Source organism: Gobio gobio (assembly GCF_949357685.1).
Source record: "Gobio gobio genome assembly, chromosome: 6".
Lineage (NCBI taxonomy): Eukaryota > Metazoa > Chordata > Actinopteri > Cypriniformes > Gobionidae > Gobio > Gobio gobio.
Window position 1 is genome coordinate 1,677,175 of NC_137102.1, and position 17,846 is coordinate 1,695,020.

The 17,846-nt window shown below is 33.4% G+C and overlaps 1 protein-coding gene across 1 annotated transcript; it reads right to left on the reverse strand.

The window, feature by feature from the left end:
• Window positions 1-638: 638 nt before the first annotated feature.
• On the reverse strand, window positions 639-9,557 carry LOC307127287 (uncharacterized protein). Its single transcript, XM_079818420.1, has 5 exons — window positions 9,501-9,557; window positions 3,035-3,208; window positions 2,896-2,943; window positions 2,683-2,790; window positions 639-1,101 (listed from the first exon to the last, which is right to left on the reverse strand). The coding sequence occupies exons 1-4, from the start codon at window positions 9,526-9,528 to the stop codon at window positions 2,684-2,686; spliced, it is 357 nt and encodes a 118-aa protein (XP_079674546.1). The 5' UTR covers window positions 9,529-9,557; the 3' UTR covers window positions 639-1,101; window position 2,683.
• Between the last annotated feature and the right edge of the window lie 8,289 nt (window positions 9,558-17,846).

The following is a 17,846-nucleotide window of genomic DNA, read 5'->3' on the forward strand; positions in this document are numbered from 1 at the left end:
TTATCTCGCAATTATAACTTTATAACACGCAATTGTTAGATGAAAAGTCGCAGTTATCTTTTAAAATGTTTTATTATGAGTTGGAATCAAGTTTCCATAATTTACTAATCAGCATATTTCATATTGACTTACACCATTTCCAATAAACCTGTTAGTGCTTCATATCCACGTTCTTGGATAGATTCAGGTCATTGCTTTTCTCCCAGTTTAAGTGTCTTTAACTTTAATGTACTAACATTTAAATTAATCATTTGATAACATGCACTTATTGTGTACATGCGTGTTTTCACATTGTGCATTTAAGAAAATACCTGCATATAATTACAACTGATTAAGTTCATTGTTGCTCTCTTGATTACATGTGGAAAGACATTGCATGATTTATTTGTAATTACACTGACTTTACACCTTAAACCTGACCAGACCTGTGCTTAACTTTACCCATACAGTATGTACAGTATGTACAGTATATCCAATCTCAATAGCAGCACATGAACACACCTCATTTTTATACAAGCACATAGTATTTAAAGTCACCTAAGACCACTTTAATCCGTTCTCACTCATTGTAAAAGATCTGATTATCATTTATTTCAGGTGATATTGATGATGTTTATAATACACAGAACACCAGAGTTGGTCATTTATGCATTTTATTTTCATATGTTTTGCACAATACAGTCATTACTCAGTGAAAGTCTGCCATTGTAGAAGGAAGCACGAGTAAACATGAGTGCTATATAGACAGAGTTTATAGCTTTACAGCTTCAAAGTAAGTTAAACATAAGTTTTACAAAATAATATTTTTTCAGATAATAAATGTAGAAATCATTCAAATAAAGAGAAATTAAACATTAAGTTGCTAAACTTAAACTAAACTAAGTTGCTAAATTAGAAACTAAATGGTGGCATATACGTCCTAAACTAGAATAGCTGATATAATAAAAGCATATAAACACATTACATTCAAATGTGTGTACAGTATATTCTTAGCATAACTGAGATCAGCGGTGAACATGAATGGCTCTCAGATGTGATGAGCGTTTCTGTTGTCTTCTGTGATGGCGATAAACCCGACTGATGAAAAACCGCCTGTGAGACCTGAAAGACAAATAATAGACACATTGTAATTCCTCAAATGAAACTGCACATATCTTAGAGTTTGCTAATGAAATATTGGGTCTCATTCACTAATGATTGTGTACTTACTGTATGTCTGAGAGAATGTTCAGATCTCCGAGTAAAGCCATGTGTGCCAATCTTGATACTCATTAAACGCCTCTTATAAAGATCTAGAGTATATGTGACTGACTTCATTTTCAGAACCTATGCCAGTTTACGCGCCATTTTTGTTAAAATACTGTAATATAACTATAATTCAGTTCGCCCAGAGTCGTGCCAGTGCAAATAGCACCTCATTGGCAGAGGCTATTTACACTAACTCCACCCGCTATTGTCTGGACAACCGCCTAGCATGCCCTAGCAACCACCCAGAACACCCTGGCAACTGCCTGGCAACCATCCAGAACACCATTTTTGTTAAAAGACTGTAATATAACTATAATTTAGTTCACCCGGAGTCTTTTTTTGTCTATTAACCTCATTTGCAGAGGCTATTTACACGAACTCCACCCACTATTGTCTGGACAACACCCTAGCAACTACCTAGCAACCACCCAGAACACCATTTTTGTTAAAAGACTGTAATATAACTATAATTTAGTTCACCCAGAGTCTTTTTTTGTCTATTTACCTCATTGGCAGGGGCTATTTACACTAACTCCACCCACTATTGTCTGTCTGATTGATCCTGATCAGGCGGGTGGTGTTAGCTTTTGAGTTCTCCCGTTTCCACTCACATATTAGTTCAGAGAAGCGTTTATTTTAAATAAAAGTTACAAAAGGTGGAAATAATGCCTACAGGTGTTTAATAGTGTGGATAAAGTGAGTAGGGTCAGGGTTAGGGTAGTGTTTATTCTGTCAGCTATTTTATAATTTAGTCTTGGTCCAGTGTCAAATGTACTTTTTAGTTGTTTAGTTGTACTGCCACATGAAGGTTGTGTAAGTGCATTTATTCAGGAATCGCAAAAACAGTCGAGATCCATGGATTTATTACAAACAGAGCACAGCGCGTACAATACATGTTCTCTGATCGGGGATTTAAAGTCTTGAAATCTGGCAAACGCAAGCATGAACGCTCGTAAAGTGACTTTAGTCAAGTTTTATTTTTTAACTATATAGTCTTGTCTTTTTTCGTCAACAATATTGCATGTTTATATAGTCTCATTTACTGTATATAGTCCATTTTTTGGAGAAAAAAAAACGGTCGTCACTGAACATCTTTGGTCATAGATTTGGTTCATGAAGTTAACACTCGTCTTAGTAATGTCTCTATAAGATGCCTTCCATTTATGATTTTAATAAATGTAATCATATACACTGAAAATACCACCATACACTAAACAGTGCCACCATTTGCATTTAGTGTGAATAGCATTTAACATTATTTGCACCAAAAAAAAAATACTTCTAATGCAAATAGCGGCTGCCTTTATGGTTTCAGCTAGTTCCGAATGTTATCCTAAACGTGCAATAAATCTAAATGCACCGTATGAATAAATGATAATGAAAACTCTCAGTTAGTGAATGAGACCCAGTGTGAGAGATGCGATCTGGACTCACGTTAGCTCATCCAGGCTTTGAAGGTCATCAGGACGTTGAACACGACCGTCTTCACAAAGAGGATCCTCAGCCAGAACAGACCCAGAGATATGAAGTTGATCTTTTCATCTGCAGAAAGGAAATGCTATTAATATGTTTACAATCCAGCACTTCATCCAGGTATTCAAATGCCAGTGGCCTTATGATCGGGTGTAAATAAAGGAAAACACGTACCTCTTTCTATCTCGCCACTTTGACCGGATGATGCTTCTTTACAGTCACCTGAACGTGGAATAAAGGAGATTAATCTAATGCAACCAAATGTTTTAGGATGATTAAAATGGATGATTTTATTGCATGTGATAATTCCTACCTGTTTCTGCGCAGTTTACTGCTCCTTCCAAGGCGAAGCTGCTGTAGTAGTTCTGGTAGTCTTTGCCTGAGTATCTCACCGCTGTGCCAACACCGGTCGCTGAAGTATGGTTCGTGAAGTCCGTGGCCAAACACGAGTTGCCAAGTTTGTAATAGTCTGGCTCTTTTTTTTCTTCTGTAAAACATTAGAAAAAAATCAAACACATTAGTTTCACAAATCAGCCAATTACAGTTCGTCATGTGATGAGCGTTATGGCATCTTAAATCCATTAAAAGAACATTCACGGACAGTAAACATTGGGGTTTAATAAATGTGGAAGGCATTTTCACTTCCCAGACAGACATTTCAAATTAAAATGGAAAAATATATATTATTGTCCAATGCGACTTGAATAAATATAGAATAGAAGAGTATATCTGCCTCAAATCAATGACACCAAAGACCTCAATAAACATTTAAAATATTGATAATATCTCAAATTCTTACCCTATCCTTCAAAAGCAACATCTGATATTCCCAGACCCACAGACTCATACCTCATCCCAAAAACTATGAACACCACTAGTTGATTATATTATGAAATATATTGTAGATTTCACATTAACAGTATAACACTGTATGGGAAAATATACACTCTAAAAAATTGCTGGGTTAAAAATAACCCAAGTTGGGTTGAAAATGGACTAACCCAGCAATTGGGTTGTTTTAACCCAGTGGTTGGGTTAAATGTTTTCTTTAAAAACAACCCAATCGCTGGGTTAAAACAACCTTACATTTTCAACCCAACTTGGGTTATTTTTAACCCAGCATGTTTTAGAGTGTATTGTCATGGGATGTCTTTGGTGTATAGCTCTGTCTCTGTCCACTAATGCAGACTCTTCTATATTTATCAGCTGTGTTTTAGTTGAAGTTATAGCACAATGATCAACATAACTCAACTTAAACATGTTTCTATGGTCAATCGTATTGAGGATGAACTGGCTGGGGTAATGCAATGCTTTCAGCGGTTATGCTTTTAATAATGGCATCAACACGAGAACCCTAATGAATACTTCATAACAGTGTATTATACATATGTTAACATACACATTCACAACTGATAGCAGTTTTCAGGCTTAAACTCTACATTTCGTTGGATGAAACTATAACGATGACAATTCCAAGTTTTTATTATTATAATTTCCTGCCGTGTTTAAATCAAACTTAAATAAATGTAAGACTTGTTTAAACTTGTCAAGTTTTGTGCATATAGCATTGTGAGTTACATTATTATAGATTATTACTCACTGGTGTGCACAGATACGCGTGTCCCTTTCCCAAATATGAGTTTGTTAGCAGTCACACAATGATTACACACATATCATAATCATAAACATATGGCTGAACGTTACACACGATTGATGCTCTGTGCGCACTATAGCTCCTGACAAAATCAAGACAATGTCAACGTTTGAAGAAAAAACTTGATAGCCAGCCTTTAGACACAACTAACTCAAAGATGTTTGTTATATTACATGATGAAATATGTGACAATAAGACTTATTAGAAAGTGAATTATTACAGAAAGTTATGTCATGTTGGTGAATCAAATGCGCATCTTATTGATTTATATTTCAATTTCTCCATTTAGCTGCATTATTTCACCACATGAATTTATGAAAAATGCTTATTAGTAATACCAAAGGTTAAAACATGAATCGCTGTTGATTCAAACGTTGAAATGTGTTCAGATTATTACAAACGTACAGAATATGAGTGAGTAAAGTCAAACCTCTCTATGTGTAATAACTAATAATAAAGTAATATCATATGTTTAAATACTCAATCGATCTGTACAGTTCTTTGATTATTATTATATATTATTCTCTTACGTGATTGTACTGTTAATGTTGTTCCTCCTCCAAAGAATATTTTAACGCTAGTCACACAGATTCATATATCAGCACAGAAACTTATATATCAATAAGTTATGACAACATATGTTTTTACATTGTTTTAACTCACCAAAATAAGTTAAGCAATTTTCAACTTTTTTATGAGTTATACAAGATACAACTAATTTTTTAAGTCAGTTTAACGTAATTTAAGTTGAAATGACTTAAACATCCAAGTTTATTGTACTTAAAAATTTCAGACTGCAACTTGTTTACAGTAATACAGGATAAAATAGATAAAGTAATTATGAATTTCCAATATGATCTGTAAGGTTTTACTTACTCGTCTGTATAAACAACTGAGTTCCCTTCGCAAATATGATTTTGCCGAAGTTGTCAGTCACACAGTGTGTGTGTCAGTGTCAGAAATACTTCAATATATACGGCGTGGCAACACTTCAGTGGTTTTTAATATTTAAATGTCACTACTTGCGACTTTTATTAGATTAGATACCAATTCCTAAATAATATGCAATTATTATATATATATTAACCGGTTGTACTCACTTGCTTGTATATAGAGTTGTGTGCCCTTCCCAAATATGATTTTATTATTATTGTTATTCCCACAGTGGTTCGTAGTGGCATAAAAACTCCCATGAGCAGCAGGGACAGATTTAACATCAACTAATTCAATCCTTTAAAGGGATTTATAATGAATAATAAACGCATTTATGTTTATGGACTGTAGCACAAGAGCAACTTTGATATAAATCCGCATCACACACACTTCTGTCTCTTTAATGTCCTTTAAAGAAGCACAACATTAAAAGATAATCTTGAAATATGTCCAGTTGAGAAATCATGAGAATGAGAAATCTGGGAAAGCATCGATTAGGGTTTGTTTTAATAATTCTTTATGTGATTGAACGGCCACGGACACACAGAGAATTAGGAAATTATGGGAAGGGGAGTTGTTAGTTCCAATGGACGAGGATATTACAGTAAATTATATTAATAATTTGATTAATAACTAATGTCTGTGGATGAAGTGGGTTTTAAAAACACCTTATGAAAACATGATATTTCACTACTTGTGACTTTTATAAGATTAGATACCAAATTAGATACTAATTCCAATGAAAAAATATGCTATTATTATATTATAATATTTAACCGATTGTACTCACTTGCGTGTATGTAGAGTTGTGTGCCCTTCCCAAATATGATTTTATTACTATTGCCATTCCCACAGTGGTTAGCAGTGGCATAATAACTCCCATGAGCAGCAGGGACAGATTTAACATCAGCTCCACTAGAATGAGTTTATTCTGCATTAAAGGATTTATAATGAATAATAAACACATTTATGTTTATGGAATAACTAATCTGCATATAGATGTCCTTTAGATGACCTCAACACTTGTGGAGCGTCCATCTTTCAGTGTTCTTGACAGATATATACACTGAATCTCAACATTTAGTGAAAAATGATAAAACAACTTACTGGGATTGATTATTATTTTAGTTCCTGCCCCAAATATGATTTTGTTGTTGAAGCCAGTATTCACACACTGGTTTTGTCCTGCTCTTTATCCTTTACTCAAGGCTTTACATGTGTCATTTTCTTTGGTTTAGTTACACAAAGTCCAACTGAGCTGAACAGTTTGAGCTTACACGATAAATCTATAGTAACACATTCTTACAGAACTACATTTATAATACAATCAGAGTCGCGTTTGGCTGATGAGATAAAGGGCTTACACAGAATAAAGTATCCTTGAGTTAAAGATTATTACTGTACCGTCGTGCTAATAGAAATGATTTAGTCTGATTAACTGGACGATTGCTTGACAAAGCTGGACTCTGAAGTTATGTCTAAAGCTCATGATTTCCTTATTTCATTGTTTTTAATCTGATGTCCAGATGAATTATTTCAGTCAAAAGTAAAGGTTTTACTTACTCGTCTGTACAAACAACTGAGTTCCCTTCGCAAACGTGATTCTGCCAGTGTTGTCAGTCACACAGTGTGTGTGTCAGTGTCAGAAATACTTTAGTATATACGGCGTGTTTCCTGACGTTTGTCATTTGACTAGTTATTAATCGAATTATTAATATCGTTTTCTGTAATGTCTGTGGATGAAGTGGGTTTTAAAACATCTTATGAAAGCATCTGATATTTGGCAGTACAGTAAGTTTAATATTTTATTTCACTACTCACAACTCAAATACCATTAAATACCAAGTGCTATGAAAATAATATGCTATTATTATATTATAATATTTAACCAGTTGTACTCACTTGCTTGTATATAGAGTTGTGTGCCCTTCCCAAATATGATTTTATTATTATTGTTATTCCCACAGTGGTTCGTAGTGGCATAAAAACTCCCATGAGCAGCAGGGACAGATTTAACATCAACTAATTCAATCCTTTAAAGGGATTTATAATGAATAATAAACGCATTTATGTTTATGGACTGTAGCACAAGAGCAACTTTGATATAAATCCGCATCACACACACTTCTGTCTCTTTAATGTCCTTTAAAGAAGCACAACATTAAAAGATAATCTTGAAATATGTCCAGTTGAGAAATCATGAGAATGAGAAATCTGGGAAAGCATCGATTAGGGTTTGTTTTAATAATTCTTTATGTGATTGAACTGCCACGGACACACAGAGAATTAGGAAATTATGGGAAGGGGAGTTGTTAGTTCCAATGGACGAGGATATTACAGTAAATTATATTAATAATTTGATTAATAACTAATGTCTGTGGATGAAGTGGGTTTTAAAAACACCTTATGAAAACATGATATTTCACTACTTGTGACTTTTATAAGATTAGATACCAAATTAGATACTAATTCCAATGAAAAAATATGCTATTATTATATTATAATATTTAACCGGTTGTACTCACTTGCGTGTATGTAGAGTTGTGTGCCCTTCCCAAATATGATTTTATTATTATTGCCATTCCCACAGTGGTTAGCAGTGGCATAATAACTCCCATGAGCAGCAGGGACAGATTTAACATCAGCTCCACTAGAATGAGTTTATTCTGCATTAAAGGATTTATAATGAATAATAAACACATTTATGTTTATGGAATAACTAATCTGCATATAGATGTCCTTTAGATGACCTCAACACTTGTGGAGCGTCCATCTTTCAGTGTTCTTGACAGATATATACACTGAATCTCAACATTTAGTGAAAAATGATAAAACAACTTACTGGGATTGATTATTATTTTAGTTCCTGCCCCAAATATGATTTTGTTGTTGAAGCCAGTATTCACACACTGGTTTTGTCCTGCTCTTTATCCTTTACTCAAGGCTTTACATGTGTCATTTTCTTTGGTTTAGTTACACAAAGTCCAACTGAGCTGAACAGTTTGAGCTTACACGATAAATCTATAGTAACACATTCTTACAGAACTACATTTATAATACAATCAGAGTCGCGTTTGGCTGATGAGATAAAGGGCTTACACAGAATAAAGTATCCTTGAGTTAAAGATTATTACTGTACCGTCGTGCTAATAGAAATGATTTAGTCTGATTAACTGGACGATTGCTTGACAAAGCTGGACTCTGAAGTTCTGTCTAAAGCTCATGATTTCCTTATTTCATTGTTTTTAATCTGATGTCCAGATGAATTATTTCAGTCAAAAGTAAAGGTTTTACTTACTCGTCTGTACAAACAACTGAGTTCCCTTCGCAAACGTGATTCTGCCAGTGTTGTCAGTCACACAGTGTGTGTGTCAGTGTCAGAAATACTTCAGTATATACGGCGTGTTTCCTGACGTTTGTCATTTGACTAGTTATTAATCGAATTATTAATATCGTTTTCTGTAATGTCTGTGGATGAAGTGGGTTTTAAAACATCTTATGAAAGCATCTGATATTTGGCAGTACAGTAAGTTTAATATTTTATTTCACTACTCACAACTCAAATACCATTAAATACCAAGTGCTATGAAAATAATATGCTATTATTATATTATAATATTTAACCAGTTGTACTCACTTGCTTGTATATAGAGTTGTGTGCCCTTCCCAAATATGATTTTACCCATATTGTTATTCCCACAGTGGTTAGTAGTGGCATAATAACTCCCATGAGCAGCATCAACTAAATTCAATCCATTAAAGGGATTTCTAATGAATAATAAACGCATTTATGTTTATGGACTGTAGCACAAGAGCAACTTTGATATAAATGTACATATAGATGTCCTTTAGATGACCTCAACATCTTTCAGTGTTCTTGACAGATACATTTATATACTGAATATATTCAACATTTAGTAATAAAGATAAAACTTACTGGAAAGTATTGTTATTTTGGAGCCTGCCCCAAATATGACTGTTATTGAGCCCAGAATTTACAGAATGATTTTTATCATTTTATATTTGTCAGTTTACTTGTTTTGCCAACATCACCGAATAGAATTATTTGATAGTTTACGTGAAAAATATTGTACTTCATCTTGTTTACATTGTAACATAATTCACATTTGGTTAATGAAATAATGGATTTATCAAAGAATAAACTCAATACTGAGATTAAAGCTCAACTCACCGGCTTCTACTAGAAGTTTTGTCCCCATGCCAAAGAAAAGCTTTTGTCCAGCATTCACACAGTCATTGACCACAGACTCAAAACTACACTATCCTGAGAACACCAGCACTCTTTCATCACATGCATTTATATTAAAGATTTCAGGTAGAATAACTTTTAATGGTTGTGTTCCTAAGACAAAAGAACAATTGTTGTTCTGTGTATTTATGGTTTGAATATAGTTTTGAATGTATTGATCTGGGAGTTAAATGTGATATTACAAGAAAAAATTATGACGTATTAATTTGCGAGTCAAGTAAACTTCTAATATTACCCAGCAAGCAATGTTGCGTTTAAAAGACGTCTAATAGCCGTCCACACACAGCCCTGACGTCTATAAAACAAGGAAACATTTGGGCTGTCAGTGAATGTTAGACGTCTAACCAAAGCCCAAGAGTAGACATGAACATGTCAAAGAGATGAAACCAAACACCTTTAATCAAAGATATTTGGGCAAAAACGGCCAAACTCAAGGTGATTTTGGCTATGGTGTGTCACTCACAGCCGGACTATATCAGGTCTATAGTTAACCGAGACGCTGAAATGATGGCTATTGCTCGCTGAGTATACTCATCTATACTATCCTCATTATTTCATTCTAAAGAATATGGTGTTATGATGGATTGAAAAGCGCTTCACTCACTTGAAGTAATGGTTAGTTTGGTGCCAGTCCCAAATATGATCTTGGTGCCGCCAGGATTCACACATCAGTAAAGCTCAGCACGTTTATTCTGCTGTAGGGCTAAATCTATATTCAATGTTGAGATAGTATTCATGTCTACAAATATGCAGACTGAAGCTTTAGACAAATGTAGAATATTCTATTGTGTTCTTTGATATTTTGTCGACCGGATGCTTTTGGTTGTTTTGTTTGTTTTTGTTTTCTGTTTGTTTTGTTTGATTGTTTGGTTTTGCATAATCAAAATGGCAGTACATGAGTTGTGTTGAGTAAATACACATTTTATGCACACAGTCAAATATTGGTATGAATATTGGATAATGTAACTTACTTGACTGTACAGTGAGTTGTGTTCCTTTGCCAAATAATATTCTAATTTGATCATTCACACAGTGATTCCTCATGTACAGAAAAGTACTGATATCCTGATGATACTGGACAGCAGAGGAGAGGAATCAAGAGTCATCTTAAAACCTACATAGATGATGATTATTGTTCCAATTTTAACAAAATATGGGGTATTTTTGGCATTGGGCTCGAGTCCATCTTGTCGAGTCTAAGAATTTAACCATTTGAGTTGGAGCGAGAGATGTTTATTAATGTCTTGATGTCTTAAGTTTATGTTGTTATTTTTCTTTCATGTTACACACGCCGTGGATTCGACTGTACTCGGAAAGTGTCTAAAATGTCCAACTTCACGTCAAGTTGGAGTACAACATCATTTATACGTTTTTCAAAGCATTTTTGAGGAATGATGAGCATCAATATATCAGTGTTTAACTATTAGCATAGAAAATTGTCACAAGTGGTGCAAAAGTCACTTCTATGATCAAACGATACAGTAGACTTGACATCTCGCCCTGATAAACTTCACAGTGATTACAGACAAGGCCATATCGACGGTGGACAACTATTACATTTCTGACTACTAAAGTAATATCACAATTCACTTCATCAATTTAGTTCCAATATTCAAGCATTCATACTGAGATTAAAGCTCAACTCACCGGCTTCTACGAGAAGTTTTGTCCCCATGCCAAAGAAAATCTTTTGTCCAAGATTCACACAGTCATTGACCACAGACTCAAAACTACACTATCCTGAGAACAATTCTGTCACAATCTCTCTGTCATGAGATCTAGTGTGAGAACTTTAAAGAAGGAATGACATCCATTTATATTAATATTATGTTTATAGTGTAGAATAACCACTCTAAATCTGTTTTTAACTGTAATGTTCCTAAAACAAAAATTGTTCCTAAAGTTAACAACAAGCAGTAAGTTCTGAATGCATTGACCTGGGAATTAATTATGATATTACAAGAACAATGATAAATATCTTAACATATTTTTAAGAAGATCAGGAGATCACTGTTGATGTATTTTTCTAATCATAAAAAGTACATATTTCATAAAAAGGCGTGTGATATTTGAGAGAACGGATCCACACTTACTTGAAAACACAGTTAGTTTAGTGCCTTTCCCAAATCTCATTTTCAATCCGCTTTGAGTCACACAGCTGTCAATCATAAACTCATAACTTCTGCTGATCATCTGGGATCAATGCTTTCATTTCTTCAGCTGGGATAAAGGTTGGGATTATTATCACCTAAAACTATTTTATCAGTTCAATGTCAGCTTTATTCCAAAGATTCACTGATGTTGTTTGGATTTACTACAATAAATGGCTATTATTGTTGATGTTACATAACTTATTGATCCCAAAGGTTTGTTTTACAGTTGGAATATCTTCTCATATTTTACATGAAGGATCATTTCCCACTATCCTCTATTTAAGATAGAATAGAGATCATGATATGATGATGATGTCTGCACAGATATTTAGAAAATGAAAGAAAAGCTATCATCAACTACATATGCAGCAGTTTCATCAAATATTTGAAGTGATTATTGGAGTTTTAGAGATAAACTCACGTGCTCGTACTGTAAGTTTGGTCCCTTTGCCAAAGAATTATATTATATTCAAGCATTCATACTGAGATTAAAGCTGAACTCACCGGCTTCTACGAGAAGTTTTGTCCCCATGCCAAAGAAAATCTTTTGTCCAAGATTCACACAGTCATTGACCACAGACTCAAAACTACACTATCCTGAGAACAATTCTGTCACAATCTCTCTTTCATGAGATCTAGTGTGAGAACTTTAAAGAAGGAATGACATCCATTTATATTAATATAACGTTTATAGTGTAGAATAACAACTCTAAATCTGTTTTTAACGGTAATGTTCCTAAAACAAAAGTTGTTCCTAAAGTTAACAACAATCAGTAAGTTCTGAATGCATTGATCTGGGAATTAATTATGATAGTACAATTATGATAATTATGATAAATATCTTTTAAGAAGATCAGATCACTGTTGATGTATTTTTCTAATCATAAAAAGTGCATATTTCATAAAAAGGCGTGTGATATTTGAGAGAACGGATCCACACTTACTTGAAAACACAGTTAGTTTAGTGCCTTTCCCAAATATCACTTTATATCCGCCTTGAGTCACACAGCTGTCAATCATATACACATAACACACGCGTCTTCAATTGGGATGAAAGTTAATATTATCACCTAAAATCTCATTTAGAAATTATACTAATAATCTTTTAAGTATCAGCTATTGTTCCAAATATTGAATTGATATTGTGTGAATATTGTATTGATATTGTTTGGATGTACTACAATAAATGGATATCATTGTTGATTACAAATTCAAGGGTTAAGAGATTAAATAAAGCTTTTCTTGCACATTAGTCCGATTATATTTGACATGAATAGTAATTTAGTGAACTTCACATCTTGAACTGATATACTTAGAAATTATACATAAACATCCATCATGAGAACAACTCTCACATATTCTGCTACAGTAATATCACAATTATTATGGTCAAATTAGTTTCGATAATAAATGTTTTTTTCTAATATTGTATTTCTCTGAAGTTATGGTTTAAAGTCATAAAAGGTTCTTATTTTTAATGTGAAACAGAAGTTTGAGCTAAAGAATATCAACATGAGATTGAAGCCATTTTCTATCACAAGAACTTTGATTGTTTTGATGGTTAAAATTATCTCCTCTGTACTGCAAGTGGACTGTAAGTTTACTGTAAGTTTTTACTGTAAGTGTAATTGTAGGTTTACTGTATGTTTACTGTAAGTAGAAACTCACTTGAATCAACTGTTAGTCTGGTGCCTTTTCCAAATATGATATTTCCATAGCCAGCATTCACACATTAGTACAGGATGGTACATTTACCCACAATTCACCTTTAGCTACTCATGTTCGGTGTATATTTCATAGTGCATTTATGGACATGACTGCACATAAATAGATTTATTTACTATTATCATTTTTATCCAACCAAACTGCATAAAATCAAGTAATTAACTGTATAATGTGTAATAATCTGAACTCACTTGACTGTACTCTGACTTTAGTCCCGTTACTGAAGTAAATCTTCAATCCATCATTCACACAGTCATTGACCACACAGCCAAAACACATCAACATTATCATAACAGCATCAAATATTAATATTCACTGTTACCTTTATAGCTGTAACATTTGTAGTATGGTTTTCAAATATACTTTTAAGTGCAAGTTAACACTAAATTGTTGAATTATTGAATATGCGTTTGGGAAGCTTTGATTCATGCAAATATGAATTATGGATTTTTGTGTTTTTTTATGATGAACGTTTCTCTTCATCTTTTTTAAGGTTTAAAAGTATTATGTTAAGATTGATACTAAACTATCCTATCTGATGAAACAAAATATCTTACTTGGAGTAACAGTGAGGCTGGTGCCAGTCCCAAATATGATCTTGTTCCCTCTATTCACACATCGGTACAGTACAGTACAGTTACCCCAGTACAGTACAGTTACCCCAGTACAGTTACCCCAGTACAGTTACCCCAATACAATACAGTTACCCCAGTACAGTTACCCCAATACAATACAGTTACCCCAGTACAGTTACCCCAGTACAGTTACCCCAGTACAGTTACCCCAGTACAGTTACCCCAGTACAGTTACCCCAGTACAGTACAGTTACCCCAGTACAGTTACCCCAGTACAGTACAGTTACCCCAGTACAGTTACCCCAGTACAGTACAGTTACCCCAGTACAGTTACCCCAGTACAGTACAGTTACCCCAGTACAGTTACCCCAGTACAGTACAGATCCCAGCTTTTGGTTGGTTATTATATTTAATGTTTTACTTGATAAAGTTTTAATGTTTGAAACTTGATTAACTATGATTAACATTATTATTGGTTTGGAAAATGTAGTAATCTTGGAAATAATAATAATGTAAGTGATTATGATAATGATAAGCACCTAATTTAGATTTAAAAAAAACTAACTAAAGTTTAAAGAATGTGTGATCTTGACCGTTTGTTAACTTCACATATACTTTTACAACTTCACACACATTTTTCACGTTTGTCGAATGATTTTGTTCTATTTTAAATGAGTGATCAAATTTGATTTGATGTTTTTGGACATAACCTCTACAGGTCAGTGTGTGTTCATGTTGACGGTCAGAAATGATTTACTCACGTGTTTCCACAACAAGTTTGGTTCCTTTCCCAAAGATGATCTTATCCACATTCACACACACTTTGACTCTGTGACAGAAACTAATGCGGTCTAGAGTTATATCATCAGACTACAGTAGAGCTAATCAAATCTATTACAATCAGACGTCATTTTACACTCAATAAAAGTGTCACGCGATGTCAAGATTACATTCTGATGAAGATTAGATAAAGCTATTGTATCGAGTTCATCTGGAAATGAAGTGTAAATTCAACACATGTGGATTATGATATACAGTATATCAGTGATAATGTAAGCTCACTTGTTTCTGTTATTAGTCTCGTCCCACTCCCAAATATGATCCTGTTGGCAGCATTCACACAAGTGTGGACTCCATCACAAAAACTGCAGTCTAATTATGACTTAATATTGCAAATATTGTTTATTCTTGCTTTGTACTGTTATTTTGTATAAATTAATTGAATAACTTTAAGCATTTATATGGTTTTGATGTAATGAGAAATTTTTACCTCTATATTTTTTTAAAATGGCATTGGTTTTACTTATCGATTAATCGCATCCAAAATAACAGTACACGTGTGTGTCCTGTGTATAATTAATTTGTATGTATACATTTAAGAAAAATGTGTTATAAATATTTATACATAACATTAATTATATAAATATATATACACGCAAATATTTCTTAAATATATACACGTATGTGTGTGTATTCACAGATCAGAAATAACCGGTTTGGTCTGTTATCTTCAGAAGAGCACATTCTGACTCTAGTTTTAGTTTAGCCATACATTATATTTTAAAGCTAGTCGTAATGCCGTCAAAAAAAAGAATCAGAAAAAAAACAAGATAAGACTAAAAACTCACTTGTTTGGACGACAAGTTTGGTTCCCTTTCCAAAGAACATTTGATAGCCATCATTCACACAATCATTAGCCATGAACTAAAAACTCGAATTCTTACACTATTGAAAAACTCAATAATACACACAGTTGAGGTTTAATGAAGTATCTGAGCATTTAGGATGAACAAACGCTTGTTCAGTGTTTCATTATATTTAGATAAATATTGTTTTCAATGGTTGTTTTTAGGAGGATGCGTAAGTGCTTACAATTTAAACAAGATTGAATTAATATATCCTGTGATTAAGCTGCAATGTGCAAAACTACATTATATAATTAAAACATGCCTGAGTTTAACACGGAGATGTTTGGCATATCTTCTGTTTTACTGTAATGCTGTTATTAATGCAATCTTACTTGATTCTACAGTGAGTTTTGTCCCCGTCCCAAAGATGATGTTTTGAGCATTAGACACACACGGGCCGAGTCCAGCACAATAACCTCAGCTTGTGTCTGGAGATTTGCATTAGTTTATGTTTTATTTGATATAATACTTTAATAACCTCTGTCAGATGTAATCACACTGGGGCTTTTGCTTTTGTTTTGTAATTATATTTAACTTTTCTGCTAAACAGTGATTATGTTCTTTAGTACTATTTTTACGTTACTGTAATATAATGAAAAACTGTGAAACTCACGTGAATGAACGGTTAGTTTAGTCCCAGAACCAAAGGTCAGTTTGCCGAGTCCTTGATTCACACAGCATCTACACTCACTACAGTAACTCATGTCTGATACTGCTACAGTTATTGTGTTTCAACACCACAGATGTACTTTAAACTCTATAAACTTTCAACAATACAGTGTGTGCATTAACACAAGCTACTTTCTGGAAGAATTATATTAACATGAGCAAAAATCCCTTACAAAATGTTCATATTTGTCAAACCAAAAACATTTTACCTGAAGCTGTCATGAACAGTGTTGGGCACATTACTTTTTTAAAAAAGTTATTAGTTATAGTAGTTACTTCTTACAAATAGTAACTGAGTTACATCATTATAAAAGTAACTAATTACCAGGGAAAGTATATGTCAAATAACTTGGATGCCCCAAATATTAAATATGTTAAATGAATGAATTGGACACTATGAAACATATTCATCAATAGAGTTTTTGTTCAAAATATACTATGGTAAAACATTTAAATAGTAATATATGCGCATGAATGATGAAGTTATTAACTGTATAATGTGTAATAATCTGAACTTACTTGACTGTACTCTGACTTTAGTCCCGTTACTGAAGTAAAGCTTAAATCCATCATTCACACAGTCATTGACCACACAGCCAAAACACATCAACATTATCATAACAGCATCATATATTAATAGTTATTTAATACTAATGTGAATGTGTAAAATTTGTAGTATACTTTTAAGTGAAAGTCACCAATAATAAAACGTGCGTTTGGGAAGCACTTTGATTTATGCAAATATTAACTATGGATTTGTGTGTTTCTCTTCATTTTTTTAAGGTTTAAAAGAAATGTTAAGGAGGATTATTTGACTAAACTATCCTATCTGATGAAACTGACCTCTACAGGTCAGTGTGTGTTCATGTTGACGGTCAGAAATGATTTACTCACGTGTTTCCACAACAAGTTTGGTTCCTTTCCCAAAGATGATCTTATTGACATTCACACACACTTTGACTCTGTGACAGAAACTAAAGCAGTCTAGAGTTATATCATCAGACTACAGTAGAGCTAATCAAATCTCCACTGATTCAGAATCAGCATTAATCGAAGCTAGATTACATCAGTAGTCATTTTACACTCGTTTGACCTGTACGCTTCGTTTCTTCTGCAAACCCTTCTTCCCTCTGTTGGTGTGTATTATGAGGAATGATATATGAAGACAGATCTTCTAAATGTGATGGAGTGAAAGGATAAAGCAGAACGTGTCTCAGTAACTGACCAGATTAACCATACATTATATCTTAAAGCTACTCGTAATAGCATCAAAGAAGAAATAATGTTTAGTAAAAAAACAAGATAAGACTAAAAACTCACTTGTTTGGACGACAAGTTTGGTTCCCTTTCCAAAGAACATTTGATAGCCAACATTCAAACAATCATTGGCCATGAACTAAAAACTCGAATTCTTACACTATTGAAAAACTCCTTTAAAAATTAGTTCAGGTTTTAATG